This window comes from Magallana gigas, chromosome 9 (genome assembly GCF_963853765.1).
Source record: "Magallana gigas chromosome 9, xbMagGiga1.1, whole genome shotgun sequence".
Lineage (NCBI taxonomy): Eukaryota > Metazoa > Mollusca > Bivalvia > Ostreida > Ostreidae > Magallana > Magallana gigas.
In genome coordinates, this window is record NC_088861.1 from 29,299,540 (window position 1) to 29,318,684 (window position 19,145).

The window sequence follows — 19,145 nt, forward strand, 5'->3', positions numbered from 1 at the left end:
AACGGAAGACCCTAAAAATTGAGACCGTAAATAAAATCGATGAAATATAATATATTTCAGAAGAACTGAAAATTTTGCAACAATATGCACGATCAAGACCTACTGCATTTAATACTATAATTAATTTGCAAGAATGGCAATTAAACCGGACCTTGCCTAATCCTGCTAACATTTTTTATAACAACCCTCCGCCGGATTAGACAAGTTTTGCTGTACAATGTACAAATTTATTTTCAAAATAAACGACATAAAAGGGATTCGAGTTATTTCGCCTCGTGTTTAAACTGGCTCTTTACGTTGAAGGTAGTATGATTGTATTACGACTTTCACATCTGTCTTATATATGATCTATCATAACATAAAATATACAGCATGACTTTAAAAAAACAAAAATAAAGCATTGTACATTTGTTGATTATGAGTTTTTAAGTTTACGTTGTTTATAATCGATGCTAAACATGCAGAATGAATAAATCCAAATATTCGGAGGATAAAACCAAACGCTTTTTATGAAAATATTTCAACTTTTACTACCTACACCATGCTTAATTCATGCTCTCTCTCTCTCTTTCTCTCTCTCTCTTTCTCTCTCTCTCTCAAAAAAAAAAAATCCAATATTTTGTTAGCTAAATGAATTATCACAGATTGCAAATACTTAAGATGTGCGATTGGAATAATCATGTTGTGAACATCGCGCTTTTTTTGTTGAAATTCTCAGCAGCAAAATGTCAGAAACGGACATATGTATGTATACATGTACATAAATGTATTTACAGTTCAACTCGTACGACCGTAAAACGTTGTATTATAATCATTGATGGCATTTTTTTCTTTTTTTTTACGCACTATGATTTAAATCAATGGTCTGATTCATCGTTAACCAATATAATTGAAAATTGAAATAATTTAAAAACGAATCAATGTGTTATAACGTGCACATGTAAACACGATAAGCATGTGTCCTAGACTACAGCGAATCGGTTGTCCACTTGCGCGGCGTCTCCCTGCCCGTGTTATGTAAATATACACTCAACGTAGTGGGTTTGAAATGTTTTCAGTTTGATAACTGAATTTTATTTTCCACAATATCACTATTTTATGACATAGAAAAGATCACAATGAACGCATTTTTTCATTGACAGTCTTTCTCTCTATATATTTTTTTAACTACGAGGCCAAAACAGCATTACTTCGTAGGTAATGGTATAATCTTTTATCATTTACTCTTTGAATATCGTTAAAATCGGAATTCGTTGTGTTTGCAGCTACATAAATAAACCCATGAGTGCATTATAGTAAGGCGCAAATTTTGTGTATTGGATAATGATTGACCGCTCGCTAGTTAAGCCGCGACCTATTTCCTAGGCCGCGGGCAAGGGATCGGATACAAACAATTGCTTACATACATGCAACTCGGATTCCAGCTAGATATTAAATGCGACTCAAATGCATTGCAAAGAAGCAGTTCTTTTTAAAGTGTTTAAACTTTTTTCGAATGTAAGATGCTTGTAGGTAATGGTTTAATCATTTTTTTTACTAGTAAATTTGTTAAAATCGGAATTTTTGAGTTTGCAGCTACATAAATAAACCCATGTGTGCATTACAGCAAGACGCAAATCTTGTGTATTAGGTAACGGCAGACCGCTCGCTAGTGAAGCCGCGACCTATTTTCTCGGCCGCAGAAAGGGATCGGATACGTAATTGTTCACATACACAGCTCGGAATCCAGCTAGATTTTAAATGCGACTCAAATGCATTGCATAAAGAGGTTATTTTATCCATAATGTATTTTACTAGAATATAATTAAAATGTTCAAACAATTTCCGTAATGTAAACTGGTACCCTTTATGTCCGTTATACGCACAAATACCCCGTTTATTTGCCAAATAAAACACACAAAAATAGTAACAAGTCTAGCTTTTTACACTTATAATACGCAATACCCGAACAAAATATTATTGTTACGACATTAATAAGATCATAATGAACAACTTTTGCAGCGACAGCCATATTGAAATCTTAACCGCTTTTGAGTTATGGAGCGATAACTTTTAAGAACTCTAGGTCCCTAATTTGAGGGGCGAACCCCTTTTTCTTGATGTCAAATGAAAGATCTTTTAAACATAAATCTTTTTTGTTCTACATGTCTTTACGAAATATTTCCAGGAAAAAAAATAAACCAAGAAAACCATGCAAAATCACAACGCTTTTTATATATCATTTTTTGAGCCCTACCGAGCTTCGGCGCTCTTTGCGCTGAAAAATTATAATTACCCTATTGCATATCTACATTCTATTGACTATCATTCCTGAAATTTTGAACTCAATATCTTTTTTAGTTTATGAGAACCTTCGTGGACAAGCCGACCCTTTAAAAATCGTTAAATTGCTAATATCTCAAAACCGGAAGTGACGTCGACATTACAAAAAATTTCCAATAAGGTTCAGGGCAATATCTATCAGATCTGAAAGTTTCATGTAAATCCGCCAAGTAGTTTCTGAGAAATCGTGTACACAAAATATGTAAGAAAAAAAAAGAATAGGGAAAAAGAAACCGAACGAAAACAATAAGGTCTTCCGTTGGAAACGGAAGACCTTAATAATAAATTTCCAATGAAAATTTACGCGTATTTGAATTATCGTTTCGTAGTTTATTTATGCAAATGTAATGTTGTGGAAACTAAAGCCTTCCGCGATTACGCGTGAATGTAATGTGCATGTACACGATTGCAAAATCCAAAAATTTTAGATGATTTCCGGATTTTTAAAAAGGAATTTCCGTTGATTATTTTAAAGATCAATTCTATGTAAGAATCAATGATTTATTAAAGGGTCTGGCCACGCATAGTCACCAATTTTCCTTATATTTCATACATGGACACACCGATTTGTAAAACGCAAAAAACCACTAAAAGTTGGTTGCTGGGGGTAAACGTTGCCATGGTAATCGAGGCTAAAGATGGGAAAATAGCAAAACTTACCTACTTTGAAGCCATATTAGAAATTTTGCCAACTTATGTAAACTACCAAACGCATAAACAGCCTTTTTCCTATTTGCAAGTCTTTAATTATATAAGAAAATTGATGGAGAAACCAATACTTTAAAAATGTTACCATGGAAACCGTTACGAATTTTTAAAATCAGTTTTCTGCGGTTTTTTAATAAGCAGAAATGGGAAACTGTTAAATTTTTACATCGATATCAATGTCCATGCAATATATATTTTATCATGAAAATTGACAGCCGTTGCTATGGCAACAAGGCCAAAAATTAAGAAAAACTGAGAAATTAAAGATGATTTTGATATGCTTTCACTCCTGATTTTAGAATTTATTTGCAATTGTTTTAGTTGGAACTTGTAAAAATATATCTAAATTTTCATTATACACTACAAAAAGCTTTGTTATGCAACAGAGAAGTGTTGTTGCTATGGAAAATTAATTTGCGTAAAAAATCATACAGAAATTCTTAATTTCTAAAAAGTCCATAGCAACAGCAGTTATTTTTTTAGAAAATTTCAAATTTTTTTAAGTGTCATTAAAGTTAAGGACATACATTATTTTTTCCCACCATTTGATTTTATATATTTATTCATTATAAGTAAATAATATCCATTTAAGGATGCCTAAAAATATTATAATTTTCATTATTTTTAAGCTTGTTACCATAGCAACGGTGCAAAATTTTCATATTTAAATTTTTAATTGCACAATCATAATAGTGTTTACCAAAAATTCGAAAATTTTGCACTTTTTATTCAAATTAGATAAAAAAATAGATTTTATAATTTCTGTTAAGTAACCATGGTAACACACTAAAAATATGCATTTCTCCATTAATTTTTTTCTTTCTTTTGAAAGATGACAAATATTTTTTATAATATATTCTACCCTGGAAACCCCAAGTTCTGCACATTACTCACAATATGTTCTCAAATAAGCATTAAAATGCCATTTTTACATCTTTACCCTCGGTTACCATGGCAACAGGACCACAAAGCAACAAACAAATGGTGTTAGGCTCTTTTACTCACCATAGTCTATCAAATTGTCAAGTATGAAGAAAATCCGTGACTATGCGTGGCCACCGAATTTTGATTCTTACATAGAATTGAATTAGTAATGCTCGATTGAGAAAAAATAAATACAAATTGAGAATCTTCAAATACCAATGATGTTTGAAATATATAAAACAAAAGACAGTTATCTTCCGATGTCTCTGTATTAAAGCCAAAAAATTGGAATCTATTGTTTTAATATAGTAGTACAGATAAAATAAGTTCATTGTTATCTTGATATCAGAATTTGAATATTCATGTATGAGGAATCAAATGCATAATAAAATACCGTAACTGAAGGTGGATATTCATGAGTATTAAATATTCATGTATGAGGAATCAAATACATAATAAATACCGTAACTGAAGGTGGTACTGTGTTTCTTGAAAAGAAGAGTTTCCTATATACTTCCATGTTGAGCCCATATAAATTTAGAATCTACTATAAACTATTTTTAGAATAATTGTATAATAATCTCACAAACCCTTTTCATTTAATTTTCTTTAGGCCTATATATGAAAATTTGAATTTTGAACTGGGACACCGGTATGGATCTTGGGGTCACGGTTTAAGTTAGAATTTATATTATCTTAAGATGTTTGCATAGTAATTTCACAATTTAAAGCATTGTACTTTATGAGATGAGAAAGCTAACCTAAAAAAACAAAAAAAACAACGAGCAATTCTTAAACATGCACAGGCACTGTGTGTAAATAGTTTTTGGATGGTAGTATATTTTTTTTAAATATTTTCCCCGGAGTCTTTGTCTTGTATTTTCTGTTTTCAATCAGCGTTAACCAGACATTGGGTTATTCGCATTACCAAAAAACAACATTTGCGTATAATGCAACCTTGTTAAACCAGAGCAGCATAATTCCACTGAAACTAATTAGTTTTGGCTGTTGCCGAATATACATGTACCTGAATGTACTTCAAAACCATGTGCAAACCTGAGTATACTTCAAAACCACGTGTACCGGAACAGGGCTTCAAAAACAGACAATTTTTTTAAAATTATGTTTGTTTTATGTAAAGTTTATTTTTGAATAATTTTTTTATGTTTAATTCAACCGAGCATTAGCCCACAGCACATTCCGACAAAACAGCAAAAAAGGTCAACAGATAAATAAAGGAGATGTCAAACTTGTTTAATGCTACCTAAGCTGACAAAGAGCATAACGATTAGCAGAGCAACTCTCAGACTGAATGTGAGTCGAGTGCACACCGGATGTGACGGCACACATGTCATTGTACGTTGCGGTATTGTTTCGATGACGCAGGAAAATAGTCGGGACTGTCCTTCCAGTGGACTCCCAGATGTATGTAGGGTGTGTGTGACTTTTGTGATGTTTCACAGCGTCCACAAACATGTGGTCGAAATGATGATTATGGAAATGACCTAATATTGAAAAAAATATATATTGTCAAACGGAAAGTTTCATCGATGATTACCTGTAGTTTTTTAATATATGAATTCCAGTTAATAATGGTACTGTTTTATAAATTGATTACTTGATGAGTAGATGCGGTGTCGGACAGTTTCCAATTGGGATTCGTCTGTAAAGGCGGCTAGTTGCCCGCAATGACTTATACAGTAATCCTGAATTAAAGAATTTAAACGAATATATGATATAAAAGGTTCTGCCATATTACAAATGAAATTTAATGTCTAGAGTTTCCAATAGGGTTTTTAATTATTTTTAAAACTCGATCGGTGCCTGTTTTACACATCATTATGACATCACACATATCTTAACTATGTTAAGTCTGAGACCAATGGTTGCACAATAGTTCTGCAATTATAAGAACTAAGTCTTGTTTATATTTTTTATTTCTTGTATCTTGGGCATTACTTTCCTGGAAGTGACGTAAAAGTTTCGTTGTGATAGGAAAAAAATAAAATTAAATTCAAAATTAAACTCCCAATCGGTTTTGAATTTTCTTTGTATTTCGTCTTTGTTATTCACAGACTTTCTTATAATAAAGAAAATTAATCTTTCTATACCTTTCCTTGTTGCCTTGTCCCGTGTGAACTGGAGACGAAGAAACACTCATTGTTGACTTGAAAATGATCAGTTCCTGCGCACGGGCATGCTGAAACATAAAAATGCATCACACTCTCATATAACTCACAGGAGGCCCATGGGTCACATTGCTCACCTGAGCAGCAACAGGCATGATAAAATCAGCTTCATGGTGTCATAATACAAAATATCTGGACAATGTGGTATAATACATGTAGATACTGTACAAAAAATCCGGTTCCCCCTGGCTATTCTTATATTTATAATCAAATCACTTTTCTAACAAGATGATTTTATAGTCATATCACATTCAGCAATGCAGTTCTCAAAAAGATCATAAACAATTGTTTATAGACACGATATGAACTTACATCAAACTCTGAACCCCTTGTTAGGCCCAATTATTGTCCTAAGGCCAAAGTTTAAACAATTTTTAAGAATTAGCAATATGATAAAATTCTTGCTTATAAGTAAAAGCACATACAAACACATTTCAGTTTTTGTGAATAATTAGAATGTTTTTCCTTTGTACAAGTGGATCCCCAATGTGGCCCATACATGCTCCTCAAGATTTTAATTAAACAAATTTGAATTTACACTTTCTGAAATTGCTTTCACCAAGTTACTGCTTTTCTAGGCAATTTGTTTTTAGAAAAAAAGATTTAAAGATATTTATATATTTCTATTACCCCCCCCCCTCCACTCCGTTGTGACCCTATCCTACACTCGGGGATCATGATTTGAATAAACTTAAATTGTGACTACTTGAAAATGCTTCCACACAAGGTACAGCTTTCCTGGCCAAATGGTTCTTGAGAAAAAGATTTTTAAAGATTTACTTTATGTATTCCAATATAAAAATTCCACCCCCATTGTGGCCCCATCACACCCCTAATGGTCATTATTTTCCTAATTTTGAGTGTACACTATCTGAAGAGGCTTTTCTAGCCTAAACTTCGACCCCCCCCCCCATTTTTGGCCCCACCCTACCCCCGGGGTCATGATTTTCCCAACTTTGAATCTACACTACCTGAGGATGCTTCAACACAATTGTCAGCTTTCCTGGCTGATTAGTTTCTGAGAAGAAGATTTTTAACCATTTACTCTATATATCCCTATGTAAAAACTTAACCAAATTATTGTGGCCCCGCCCTACCCTCGGGAGTAATGATTTTTGCAACTTTGAATCTACACTACTTAAGGATGCTACCACACTAGTTTTGATTTTCCTAGCCAAATGGTTCCTGAGAAAAAGATTTTAAAATACTTCTATGTTAAAATTCTAAACCCCATTGTGGTTCGACCCTACCCCTGGGGGTCTTGATTTTCACAACTTATAGCCTACACTACCATTATCACAGTAGCAGATTTTACTCTTGATGTTTTTTTTGTTTTTTTAACACAATATGGTTGAAGTGACCTCGAGGTTTTAAATGCTACCAAATCAAAATGAAACATTGAAAGTAGAAACAAGAGACCTTCGTGTCAAACAATTATAACATTATTCATTAGACATAGATTGCAGTAGTATTTTTCATTTAGTTATAAAAAAAATACCATATTTGCAAAGATAAAAATTAAACATCTGTCAACACATTTTATCTTTACTTTAATTCAAAATCCGCATAGCTTAATATAGATATATAAAATGGAATCATACTAATCTGTAATAAAGAAGTTTTGTTGCAAAACAAACACAAAAATAAAGCTTATTTATTAATAGCGCCGGGGCGAAGCGAGCTCTACCGGCAAGGCGTGTGTGAATAGAAAATTCGGACTAGTTGCACATTTATTCAACGGATTTTTTTGGCGTCAGTAAATTGGACCGGTAATGCATTGTTTTAATTGTCCCAGTAGATCCCTGTAATCAACTTTTATCACTTCACACTTTCACGAGAATCAGCAAGACAATATAAAAACAAAAACGATGCATACGACATAACGTTACAGTCAATGTTACCTCTAAAGTTCACCTCAGTACATTGAAAAACTGAACTTTATTTTACAACGATTGATAAACAAGTTCTACAACTTATATTGATATCTCTCGTTGGCAAGGATGTTAGTGCGAGGGAGTCATTGGTGTGGAAAGAAGCCGGAGTACCCGGAGAGAACCCACGTGACCAAGCGGGCGACCGCCATACCCTATCACATACAACCACTGTCGATCACGGGGATCGAACTCGGGTAGCAGCGGTGAAAAGCGAGTGCATTGTCCACTACGCTACTTGTACACTCTCAAACAAAAATAATCAAGTGACGTCACAAAGGTTACACAGTGATCCGATAGATTTTTTCGGCGTCAGTAAATTTTGAACCACAATTCATAGTACCAATGGTTTCCTATCTCACGTTTTCACGAGAATCAAAGTAACTCTTTTGAGAAGCATGTAAGATGTGTAATTTTAAGAACATCATGCTTTCTAAGTAAATAAAACAGTATATTTCGCGCATTTTATTTCTCAGGGGAGTTTTAAAGTTAAACGACACTTAACTAACGTGAACTTTGACGTCACAATAAGGGGAAATTACTCTCACTGAAGTTATTGTAAATCTGCTGAAATTACCAAAATCCTCTCAAAGTCTTGCAAAGCTAAAGAATGAGGACATTTCTTCAGATACAAGAAACAGTTGTTACTTGCACTCATTTAGATGAATGCTCACATTTATTTTATTCATTATAATTACGGTAATTTCATAGAATGTACACGTAGCATCGCTATTATGAAAAAGGGGGTTTGTGGGTGGATGACATCCTCATCCAAAAAATCTTTACAAGTAAAAAGAAAAAAAAATCATGAAAATTCTAATCCTTCAGCTCTTTAGCAGTTCAATGGTTTCTTTATTTTCACTTTCATTTATTACATGCTCCAAATCCCAAGGGGGAGGGGGGCAATTCCATGTTCTTTTAATACGGTAAGCAAATATTTTAAAGCGTATAATTATTAAAAAAAAAATATATATTTTTTTTAAGTGGAGGTGGCAAATCCCTGATAAGCTCGATTTTCTATGTAAAAATGGGAAAAAAATAATAATTTTTTTTTTAACATGGGGGGTGAGGGGTCTTTAAGATGAACATTTTTTTATATGTGCTTGTACGTTTAAGAAAATATATCTACCGCAAAAAAGGGGATGAATTGTAACAATCATTTTAAAAGAGGAGATACAATGGAATGAACATTTATATTAAAATCTTTATTATTCATCAACACTGTATCTAAAATTAAATTAAAATATACTTAAAAATAAAAAAAAACAAATTATAATAAATCTTATAAACTAAAAATAATGAAAATTTACTGAAAAATAGGTATGTTTTATTTTAATTTTCAATCAAATTCATTTGCGTTGTTAATTTTATAGTTATTGATTTATTATAATCATTGTTTGATCACATGCCGTGCTGGCTTCAACGGTCGCATCGTAAAACATTGCATTGTAGTAATTATATAAACGTAATAAAATATTATGTACTGTTATGCATACTTACATGAATGATGTTTAGATGTTGTTCTTGTTGTTGTTCTTTTAGTTGTCGGTTGTGTTGTCGCCATCATTGTTGTGGTTGTCACGGTTTTGATATGGTCGTTACATAGGTTACCATGGCAACAATCACCTGCCACAGATCGCTTTCGTCCAAACACGTTCAACGCAATCGATGTTAATTTGCTGCATAACTATGCACAAGTAATATGATTTTGATCAAACAGATTGCATTTTTAACTCGTACATAGCAAGATTATACGATTTGAATTCATTCGGTTTACATGAGTTTGCAATGTCGGAATGTATAAAAGTAAGACAATTATCTATCAATCTATTTTTATCTATCTATCTATCTATCTATCTATCTATCTATCTATCTATCTATCTATCTATCTATCTATCTATCTATCTATCGCATAAGTGATCATTGAACGCTTAGTTCTTTTCTATTGTAGGCCTCTAGCCGAGGTGAAGGATATGCCAATTTAAAGTGCAAAAAACATTCACAGAGGCCTCAAATTAGAAGAAAACAATATCATACAATATCTGTTGCGCATCCAAGTCGAAAACCGTGCTCAAAGTTCGCACTGACTGCTTCTATCCGGTAACAATACTGCAAAATAAGGAAAATTAAGTAAAAACATGTGTTTCCTATAATTATATTTTTGGAATACTATTGATATAATATTGTGGAAGAGAGAGAAAGAGAGAGAGAGAGAGAAAGAGAGAGAGAGAGAGAGAGAGAGAGAGAGAATATATAAGACACCTCCCCTGGTTGACAGACACGTTTGGAGGTACAATGACTAGAATCAGAAACAAATTCACAGTCATAGCACTGTTCTGTAAGAAAAAAACACACAACATGTTTTACTTTTCGAGAACATCGAATAACCCAGCTGTCATTTTAAAACAACACACATATCATAAGCATGATATGTATGTACTATTTACTATGATCAATAAGATTGATATTTAAGAAATACTATATAGGATAAAATTTGATTAATTAGCTTTGTGAAAGTGTGAATAACACTGATGATTAGATAAATGCACATGATTTCGTACCATGAATATGATACATTATTAAAAGTCTAGAACCTCAGAGAAGTGAGTCAAGTTAAAAATGCTTTTAGGAAGACAATAAAGCATATAAACATTCATCTTTTTTAAAATCAAATTTGAATCGATCTATCGATCTATCTATCTATCTATCTATCTATCTATCTATCTATCTATCTATCTATCTATCTATCTATCTATCTATCTATCTGTATAGTATATACTATCCTTTCATTTTCTGTTTACATGATAATTAGTACAAAAATATTTTCTATGTGACTTACTGCAGCTACCACAAGTAACAGGACAAAGTGTTTTGGCACAAGTTGTGTCACATATGTTGGGATCGGTGGAAAGAAGATCTCGACAACCGTCTTCATGAATGTCTGAACAGGAGGTAGCAGTCTGTCTCACTGCTGAAGAAAACGATAGAAAAAGGATGATCAGTCATTTAATCTTAATACTATTGAAATAGATACATATAAGTAATAAACGATTGACGTGAGTAAACGTGAGTAAATTGTGTATATACTATACAAGTAAACACAGAAAGGAAGTAAATCCTGGTTAGTTTTAGCTCACCTGAACTGAAATTTCAAATAAGCTTTTCTGATCATCTTCTGTCTCTCGGTCAGTCCGTCTGTCTGTCTTTTATTTTGTTTTTAAACATTTCAACTGTATGATGACATTGTCTCTAGAATGACCCAACTAAACCAAACTTTTTAAAAATCATCCATTAGAAAGGGGAACCTAAACTGTCAAAATGTCCTTAAAAGTATATAATTACGAATCAGCGTACATTTTGCGTATATCCCAAAATACACAATTCCTCCCTATTACATCACCACTAAAATCGCAAACCTTATACCTAAGCTTGTTAATATTAAGAAAATTTCTACGTTCAACTTGTTAAATAATGACCTTAATTCCAAAAACTATGGTCAATGAAGGGGTTCAACATTTTACATAAATTTTATTCTTCTCAAGAAATACCTCGCTACAATCCTTGAAATATTATTATGCAAACAACCTCAAAAAAAGTAGAATCTAAATACCGGGGCCACAGAAGGGTTTAAAAATATAACATAGACATATATACAGTGGGTAATACGTTTAAAAATATTCTCACAAATCAAAATGCTACGATTTGTGAGATTTTTATGCAATCATCATATCCTTTGGTATATTCTAAATTGTAAAAATCGTGTCCCAAGACTTTAAGTGGAAACAATAAAGTATTGTTTTAATATATAGGGAAATGTTAAAAAAAAAGATCCTCTTCTCAAGAAGTAAAATGCTACAAATGGTGATCTTTCTGCGTGAGATCGTAATATATTTAAATCGTGCTAACTAATGGTGTTTGAAATTAAATGTAATATATAAATGTAGAGATAATATGTTTTGCAAGAAAAACAATATTACAATTTGAAATTTCTGTACAGGCAATCTTATGTAATGTTGATCCTAAATTAATAAAATTATGAGATTTCAATGCTATGCTATGCTATGCTATGGTGTAAGACTGTAGTACAATCATGAATATAGCCATATATATTGAAATGCATCTTCTGAGAATGTTAGATTAATGGCCTAGCGGTAACGCGGTGATCTTTTTAATTTTGTGGGCGATGGATCGAGTCCACCATGTAGTAAAAAAACATGAAAAGAATAGAGAGATTGAGTTACATGTATCAACTCTTCTGGTTTTTTTTTTAAATTCAGTCTAAGTATGAGAACACTCAATATAAACAGATCTCTTCATTAACACTATACATGTACTCTATTTACACTTAACACGGTTCAGAATATCAAATAATACTAGTATTATACACAGAGTTTCCCGAATTTATGACAAATCCGTTGTTACATAATTTTTATAAAATCAGAGCAGAGTATCTTGGTTTTGACAGCTAGGTACAGTTTCCGTCCAAACACAGGTATAGGTAAAATAATGCGAACAGGCGCTATACCCCTTTGTTTACATTTATTATACGTCTCCAATTTGTGTGTAGGACGATTATGTGACAATTTGGAGTTATCGTTAAATCAATATTTTACTTTTAATTCAATTTGTGTAAATATAAAATGTAAACCAATCTTTGAGATCACCTGACCATTTTTTATCTGTTATCTAGAAAAGAAAACCCCGCTGAACTTTAAAGATAACATACACATTTAAAAAAAAATACGCATTTAGATGATTTCTAGGTTAGCTTTTTCTCAGGGCTTGTTATCTTTTTAAAGTTTACCATGTAAGACTTTGGCTTTATAATATGCAATATAATGACCTCTAATATATATAGTAAAACATATCAAGGGCAACGTATTGATATACCAAACATAAACAAGTGTAAAATAACAAGAGACATAATTTACAGGTATCACAATTTAAATTAAAGAAACAAATATATACCTGGCGGAATTAAGGTATCGATGGACGTTTTCTCGGATAAAAATAATCATTTAAGGTCAACGTTGCTTTCTCTTCTATTATGAGCGAAAATATTATTATTAGTTTTCTTATCGTTTGTTAAAAATAAACAACATCAATCAACCAGACTTGATATTGAATTATTAGGACCCGACACTCTAAACCACACCTGATTGTTGCATCATGATAATATTGAAAAAATACATGTAGTTATAATGGTAGTTGTAGAGTGTTTCGGCAGTTAAGTGAGCCTCATCAGGGGTCCAGATTTAATGTATCTAATGTAAGAGAGATTTTGTCTAGAGATCTCCGATATTTTTGTGTTTGCTGTATGCAATGATAGGTTCCGTGTCAAATAACTGTTTGCAAGTTGAGTCCGTCTTCAAAATGTTCCAGTACTTCGATAAACGTTTTTTGAATCCTTTGACGCGGGGGTTGAATTGTGTAACCATGACGTGTGGATGCTTGAGTTTAATTTTTTCCTCTGTTTTACTCAGTAAGAGTTGCCTTTCTTTTCCTGAGATTTCGTCAATGATCGGATTTATTTCCTTTTCAGAGTAGCCCCTCTTTAATGAGTGCCCTTTGAAATCCTTTAAAATTATATTGAGGGTGGATGGATCGTTTGTGTTTCTTGAATGCCTGATACATTCTCCTTTGATGAAACCTTTAAATACTGATGCGTTGTGTGCGCTATTTCTATGAAGGTATTGAAAATTATTCGTTGGTTTGATAAAAAATTTGATATCCAGTTTTTGACATTTGCTAAATCTTAGGCCTTTGTAGACCACTGTGTCAAGAAAATCCACGGATGTTTGAGAAATTACAAATGTGAATTTCAGATGCCTGTGACAGTTGTTACTGATGTCAAAAAAACTTAAGGATTTCTTCTTTTGATCCATCAAAAATGATAAATCCATCATCTCTGAATCTTCCGTGAAATAGTATTTTGTTAGAATACTGAAATTGAGATTCTATGTATCGAGTAATTTCGTACATTCTCATATCCGAAATTTCTGGCGAAGGTATTGCACCCATGCTACATCCTATAATTTGCTTGTAGTATTTCCCGTCAAATTCGAAGTAATTGTTTTCTAATACGCATCTGAGCAGGAAAATTAAATCTCCAACATCTGGATGCGGAAGAAATCCTTAAGTTTTTTGACATCAGTAACAACTGTCACAGGCATCTGAAATTCACATTTGAAATTTCTCAAACATCCGTGGATTTTCTTGACACAACGGTCTACAAAGGCCTAAGATTTAGCAAATGTCAAAAACTGGATATCAAATTTTTTATCAAACCAACGAATAATTTTCAATACCTTCATAGAAATAGCGCACACAACGCATCAGTATTTAAAGGTTTCATCAAAGGAGAATGTATCAGGCATTCAAGAAACACAAACGATCCATCCACCCTCAATATAATTTTAAAGGACTTCAAAGGGCACTTATCAAAGAGGGGCTACTCTGAAAAGGAAATAAATCCGATCATTGACGAAATCTCAGGAAAAGAAAGGCAACTCTTACTGAGTAAAACAGAGGAAAAAATTAAACTCAAGCATCCACACGTCATGGTTACACAATTCAACCCCCGCGTCAAAGGATTAAAAAACGTTTATTGAAGTACTGGAACATTTTGAAGACGGACTCAACTTGCAAACAGTTATTTGACACGGAACCAATCATTGCAGACAGCAAACACAAAAATATCGGAGATCTCTTGATAAAGTCTCGCTTACATTAGATACATTAAATCTGGACCCCTGATGAGGCTCACTTAACTGCCGAAACACTCTACAACTACCATTATAACTACATGTATTTTTTCAATATTATCATGATGCAACAATCAGGTGTGGTTTAGAGTGTTGGGTCCTAATAATTCAATATCAAGTCTGGTTGATTGATGTTGTTTATTTTAAACAAAGATTTACTGCCTTAATGTCATCTACGTACGAGTATGAATATATCTATTATCTAAATATATATCTAATATGGGTGTTAATGAGTTTGATGGTATGTTTACAAGTATATACCTTTGTCTTTATTTTCCCTTCTGATTGGAAGCTTTCTTGCTGTTGTTGGCTGGTTGTTGTTGCATAAGTCAGTGGAACAACAGGACATCCCGTTGTTGTGACTGTCACAAACCTGAATTAGAAAATTTCTCACAAATAATTCTATAATATAAAGTATAGAAAGACAAAGTTATTCAAATTGGATGTGAAAGTAAAACTGGATAACCTATTGGGAGTTTACGAAAGAGAATTACATGTACTTACACTTCGTAAAGCACATCCAAGGGCAAATTCTTCTCTAAAGTCATGTGTGAAGGATTTTGCTATAATACAGTCCTAAAACGTGAACAACAAAACAGCAAGTTAGTTAACGTTAATCAATAGAAAACAAGTGACCCTTTTTGATAGTGTTGGAGGAGGGGGGGGGGGGGGGTTAAAACTATACATTGCGTATGATTTGCGTCCTCCATGTTATCATAATTATTCAATTTTATTATGCCTTTTTTGAGAGAGAAACGGTAAGTATGTATATATTAAATACAAAACATGTGTAGAAGAGTGGCTTACAAAATCCTTGCTTGGACACTCTATTGTTGTGTTGCACATTTCAGGTCTAGCCACAGTTCCACACGAGAAGCATTTCAAAGACGCTCAAAAAAAAATCCAAGGATTATTTTCACAAATTTTGATATAAGAAAATATAGCTATCTTTTGGCCTTTTTCATTTATGTTTTAAACAGTATGTTAACTGTTTATACTCGTGTGTCAATTAAGATTTATAATTATTAAGCAGTAGTATAAAAACATACACATTTCTTTAAAAAGCGAAAATGAGTTAAATATTAATTGTTTAGTTAGAACAACTACTTATCTTGCACACATTGTTGAAAGAAAATGACTATTATCTATACATACTTTTCATTAAACATGTGTAACCAGATTAAAAATCATTGCACACGTGTTTGAAATTTGGAATTTCAACAATTATCGCTGTGCCACCTTAAACGCTGACGTCGTCATTTTGTTACGAGTTAACACTTCGACTTGTCACAAAACGCGCTGTAAAATCTCTTAAAGTTTAGTTAAAGTCAAAACATTTTTCAGTTAAAAATAGAATTACTTACAAATTTAAACGAATTTAAAAATGATTTCTTTCATTCGAATTTCCTTGAAAAATGTTAATTTCATTATATTGTTTTTAACTTTTCGTTTTTGCATTGCGCTGCATGTCGATCGAATTTATGATCTATCATGCTCTCATTTCACTAATCGATAATTAAAACAACATTTGATTTCAAAACATAATTTGAATCTAAATTACATTAAACCCTTTGTGGTACAATTGCAAGTTTTATCCACTTATGTCTCCGATTAACTAAACAACGTCACCTGTCGACGCTATTTTCGGACTACCCTCGTACAACCACATTTCGTATAAAGTGAAATTTAAGGAAAAAATCATAACAACTCTCTGATAGGATGTTGACAACAAAAATCTATATATGTATATTCTTTGTTATTTTACTTTTCTTATTTTCTTACCACATTTGTGACAGGTTCTTGGACACAGGGTAGCGTAACAACTCCCATCGTGACACATCGCTGGGTTTTGTGCGGCAAACTTTTGACAGGCGGATATGCTGACGTCATCACAAGCTAATATATGTTGGGAGACATATAGAACTGCAAATATTACAAAAATATATCAAAAGGAATAACTCATAAATATCTTTTCTCTTTTCAATGAACTATCCTCATGATAAAGTAGATCAAACTGATTTTATTGATTCAAATTCATACACACAAAATTATTTTTAAAAATATGCAAATATCATGAAATAACAACAAAAGAGCGCATTTTCCTATATTTTAAAATCTCCAAGAAAATAAAAACATTAAAAAGTAGAAAAAAAAAAGATTATAAATGTGCAGCATGGTTTTGGAATAATCACATTGTCCATTTATATCCACAAGCTTCAAGTTTATTATTAATTTATTGCTGTACTCCGTAGTTAAGGTTATGTTAAACTTTAAATGATAAAAAATTAACAGTTACTTCTATGCAGTGAATGCTATAACTCTATAGTTTCCGGTTCCATATAATTACTACAAAAGTTCACAAGTGTCTTTTACATTGTTCATGAATTAAATAGAAAAAAAACAAACTTAGCTTTATAAAACAGTTTACCGTCTTCAAAGCAAACCACAAACAGCAAGAAGTTACCAAAGAAAATGTTATTCCTTTTTCATTTAACTGTCGCCTTCCTTTACATACCATGGCGTGAGCAACTATTTACATGTGTATGTGCCTTTTAAACCTGCATCTCTAAATTTGAGAAATACGTACATTGTACGTACCACATGTTTATTAGTTGAGATAGACTAAAGTTAGAAAAAAAAAGGTTTTTAGAATGGATTGAATTAATTGAATTTAATAGAAATTAATACCACTGTATTCAGCATCTTGTTTTTCCTTCTATTGGTACTACCATATCTTATATACAAACTTGTTTACCTTATACCCATAGCAATTTGTATAGTATTTTAGTTATCTCGCTTTTTAAGATTTCAAATCTAAGAAATTTGGTAAGTCATACTAAAAAAAATATCTCACTTGCGCCACATAGTATTTCTACCAATAAAATAAATGTAAGATTTTTCATGTATTTTCTAACAATCACAAAGGAGAGGAAGTTCATTTCCTATAAAAATAAGCATGTACATTAATACGCCTTGACTTTTGACCTTAAACAATACAAAATAACTAACAAAATATCAATATATAATACATGGCTGCGCAAGCAAACTTTACTGATGCTTACACTTCATTTCTACTTGATAAATATCAGTGTTGATATAACATTACCTAATATTGGAATCCAGTTTGCAGTCATGTCTGTTTTACATACATGTATAAACACAATACGTTTAGAGAATAGATAAGATATCGGAGGAAACCTTGATAACTTCGATACGACGATCAATTGCACCATATTCCCCTCTGGTTAGCAGATAGCATGATCAAGCACGATAAAGGTGCTTCGATTTTTGTACTATAGTGGTATAAACGGAATCAAGAAATGTATATGAATTACTTATAAGTTCTTCAAATTTGTGTTATCTCATGAGATAACAAAATTCTTATAACAGTCGATGGTGGATTAATCTATATTTTCTTTTTTTTAAATCTTGTCATTGGAGATTTCGAGAATTAAACGATTCTTGAATTTCTGATTGACAACATCTATGTAATTTTTGTCGACCATGTCTTTTAACAATTAGTTTTAATTCCCTTGGGCACAAATTTTGCCCCTTTATTTGCTTAATTATTTTAATATTCATATGAAGCCAAATTTATTCAAAAGCTTGTGCAAGAAAATATGAAACACTTGCTTTGACCTTGAACTCGACATTAAGATATATTGATGATGTTCTATCACGCATATCTATGGAGATTTTATCTCTCAGTTAATTCGCTACGCAAGGTCATGTTCTACGTATGAACAGGGTCTAAGGCAAGGCAATCTACTGACAAATGAGTTGATAAAACAGGACTATCAACAATCTTGATGAAAGTCATCTTTTTGTAAGTTCTATGGTCGATACAACGACCTTGTCAGTAAATACAATTTTACAGTCGGTCGCATGCTGACCGAAGTTTTTTTTTATACTTATTTGTTATACCATAATTAATAAGCTTATATCTACTAATTTTCCCGTCTTTCTTGATTTCGATAAAAGGAACACAGTGTCAACGATCAGCAGAGGATGCTCACTCCACCATGACTTGATCTTGCGTCTATTTTTTTTAGAGGTCAATGTTTGCTCCCCTCCTTTTTTGTATTTTTTCATTGGACTTATAATGAAACACTGCTCGTAATCACTACATGTCATGCATTAAACATTAACAACATTACATTCACTCTTCTGGTAACTCAACATATCTCAGTGAGCATGAAATAACAGATACCACGGGTTCGGAGACACATGTGTCATATTTTGATATTTTATAAATATATCAGTAATAGCAAAAGACGTTAATGGTAACCTAACAACAAAACTATGTG

General features: G+C 32.3%; 1 protein-coding gene across 1 annotated transcript; it reads right to left on the bottom strand.

Annotated features, from left to right (window-relative positions):
* Positions 1-5,187: 5,187 nt before the first annotated feature.
* On the bottom strand, positions 5,188-18,074 carry LOC105337319 (uncharacterized). The gene is made up of 12 exons (XM_011442000.4): positions 17,945-18,074; positions 16,621-16,761; positions 15,646-15,728; positions 15,343-15,414; positions 15,100-15,211; positions 10,914-11,045; positions 10,337-10,410; positions 10,112-10,183; positions 9,575-9,761; positions 6,066-6,154; positions 5,573-5,660; positions 5,188-5,459 (listed from the first exon to the last, which is right to left on the bottom strand). The coding sequence occupies exons 1-12, from the start codon at positions 18,069-18,071 to the stop codon at positions 5,215-5,217; spliced, it is 1,422 nt and encodes a 473-aa protein (XP_011440302.3). The 5' UTR covers positions 18,072-18,074; the 3' UTR covers positions 5,188-5,214.
* Between the last annotated feature and the right edge of the window lie 1,071 nt (positions 18,075-19,145).

Excerpts from the sequence above, each read along its gene's own strand:
- LOC105337319 (XM_011442000.4), bottom strand. The coding sequence starts at position 18,071 with ATGGTGCAATTGATCGTCGTATCGAAGTTATCAAGGTTTCCTCCGATA. Across the intron at positions 10,411-10,913 it reads TGTTACTTGTGGTAGCTGCA|AACAGTGCTATGACTGTGAA; the intron begins GTAAGTCACATA and ends TTTTTCTTACAG. Across the intron at positions 6,155-9,574 it reads AACATCTAAACATCATTCAT|CATGCCCGTGCGCAGGAACT; the intron begins GTAAGTATGCAT and ends TTTATGTTTCAG.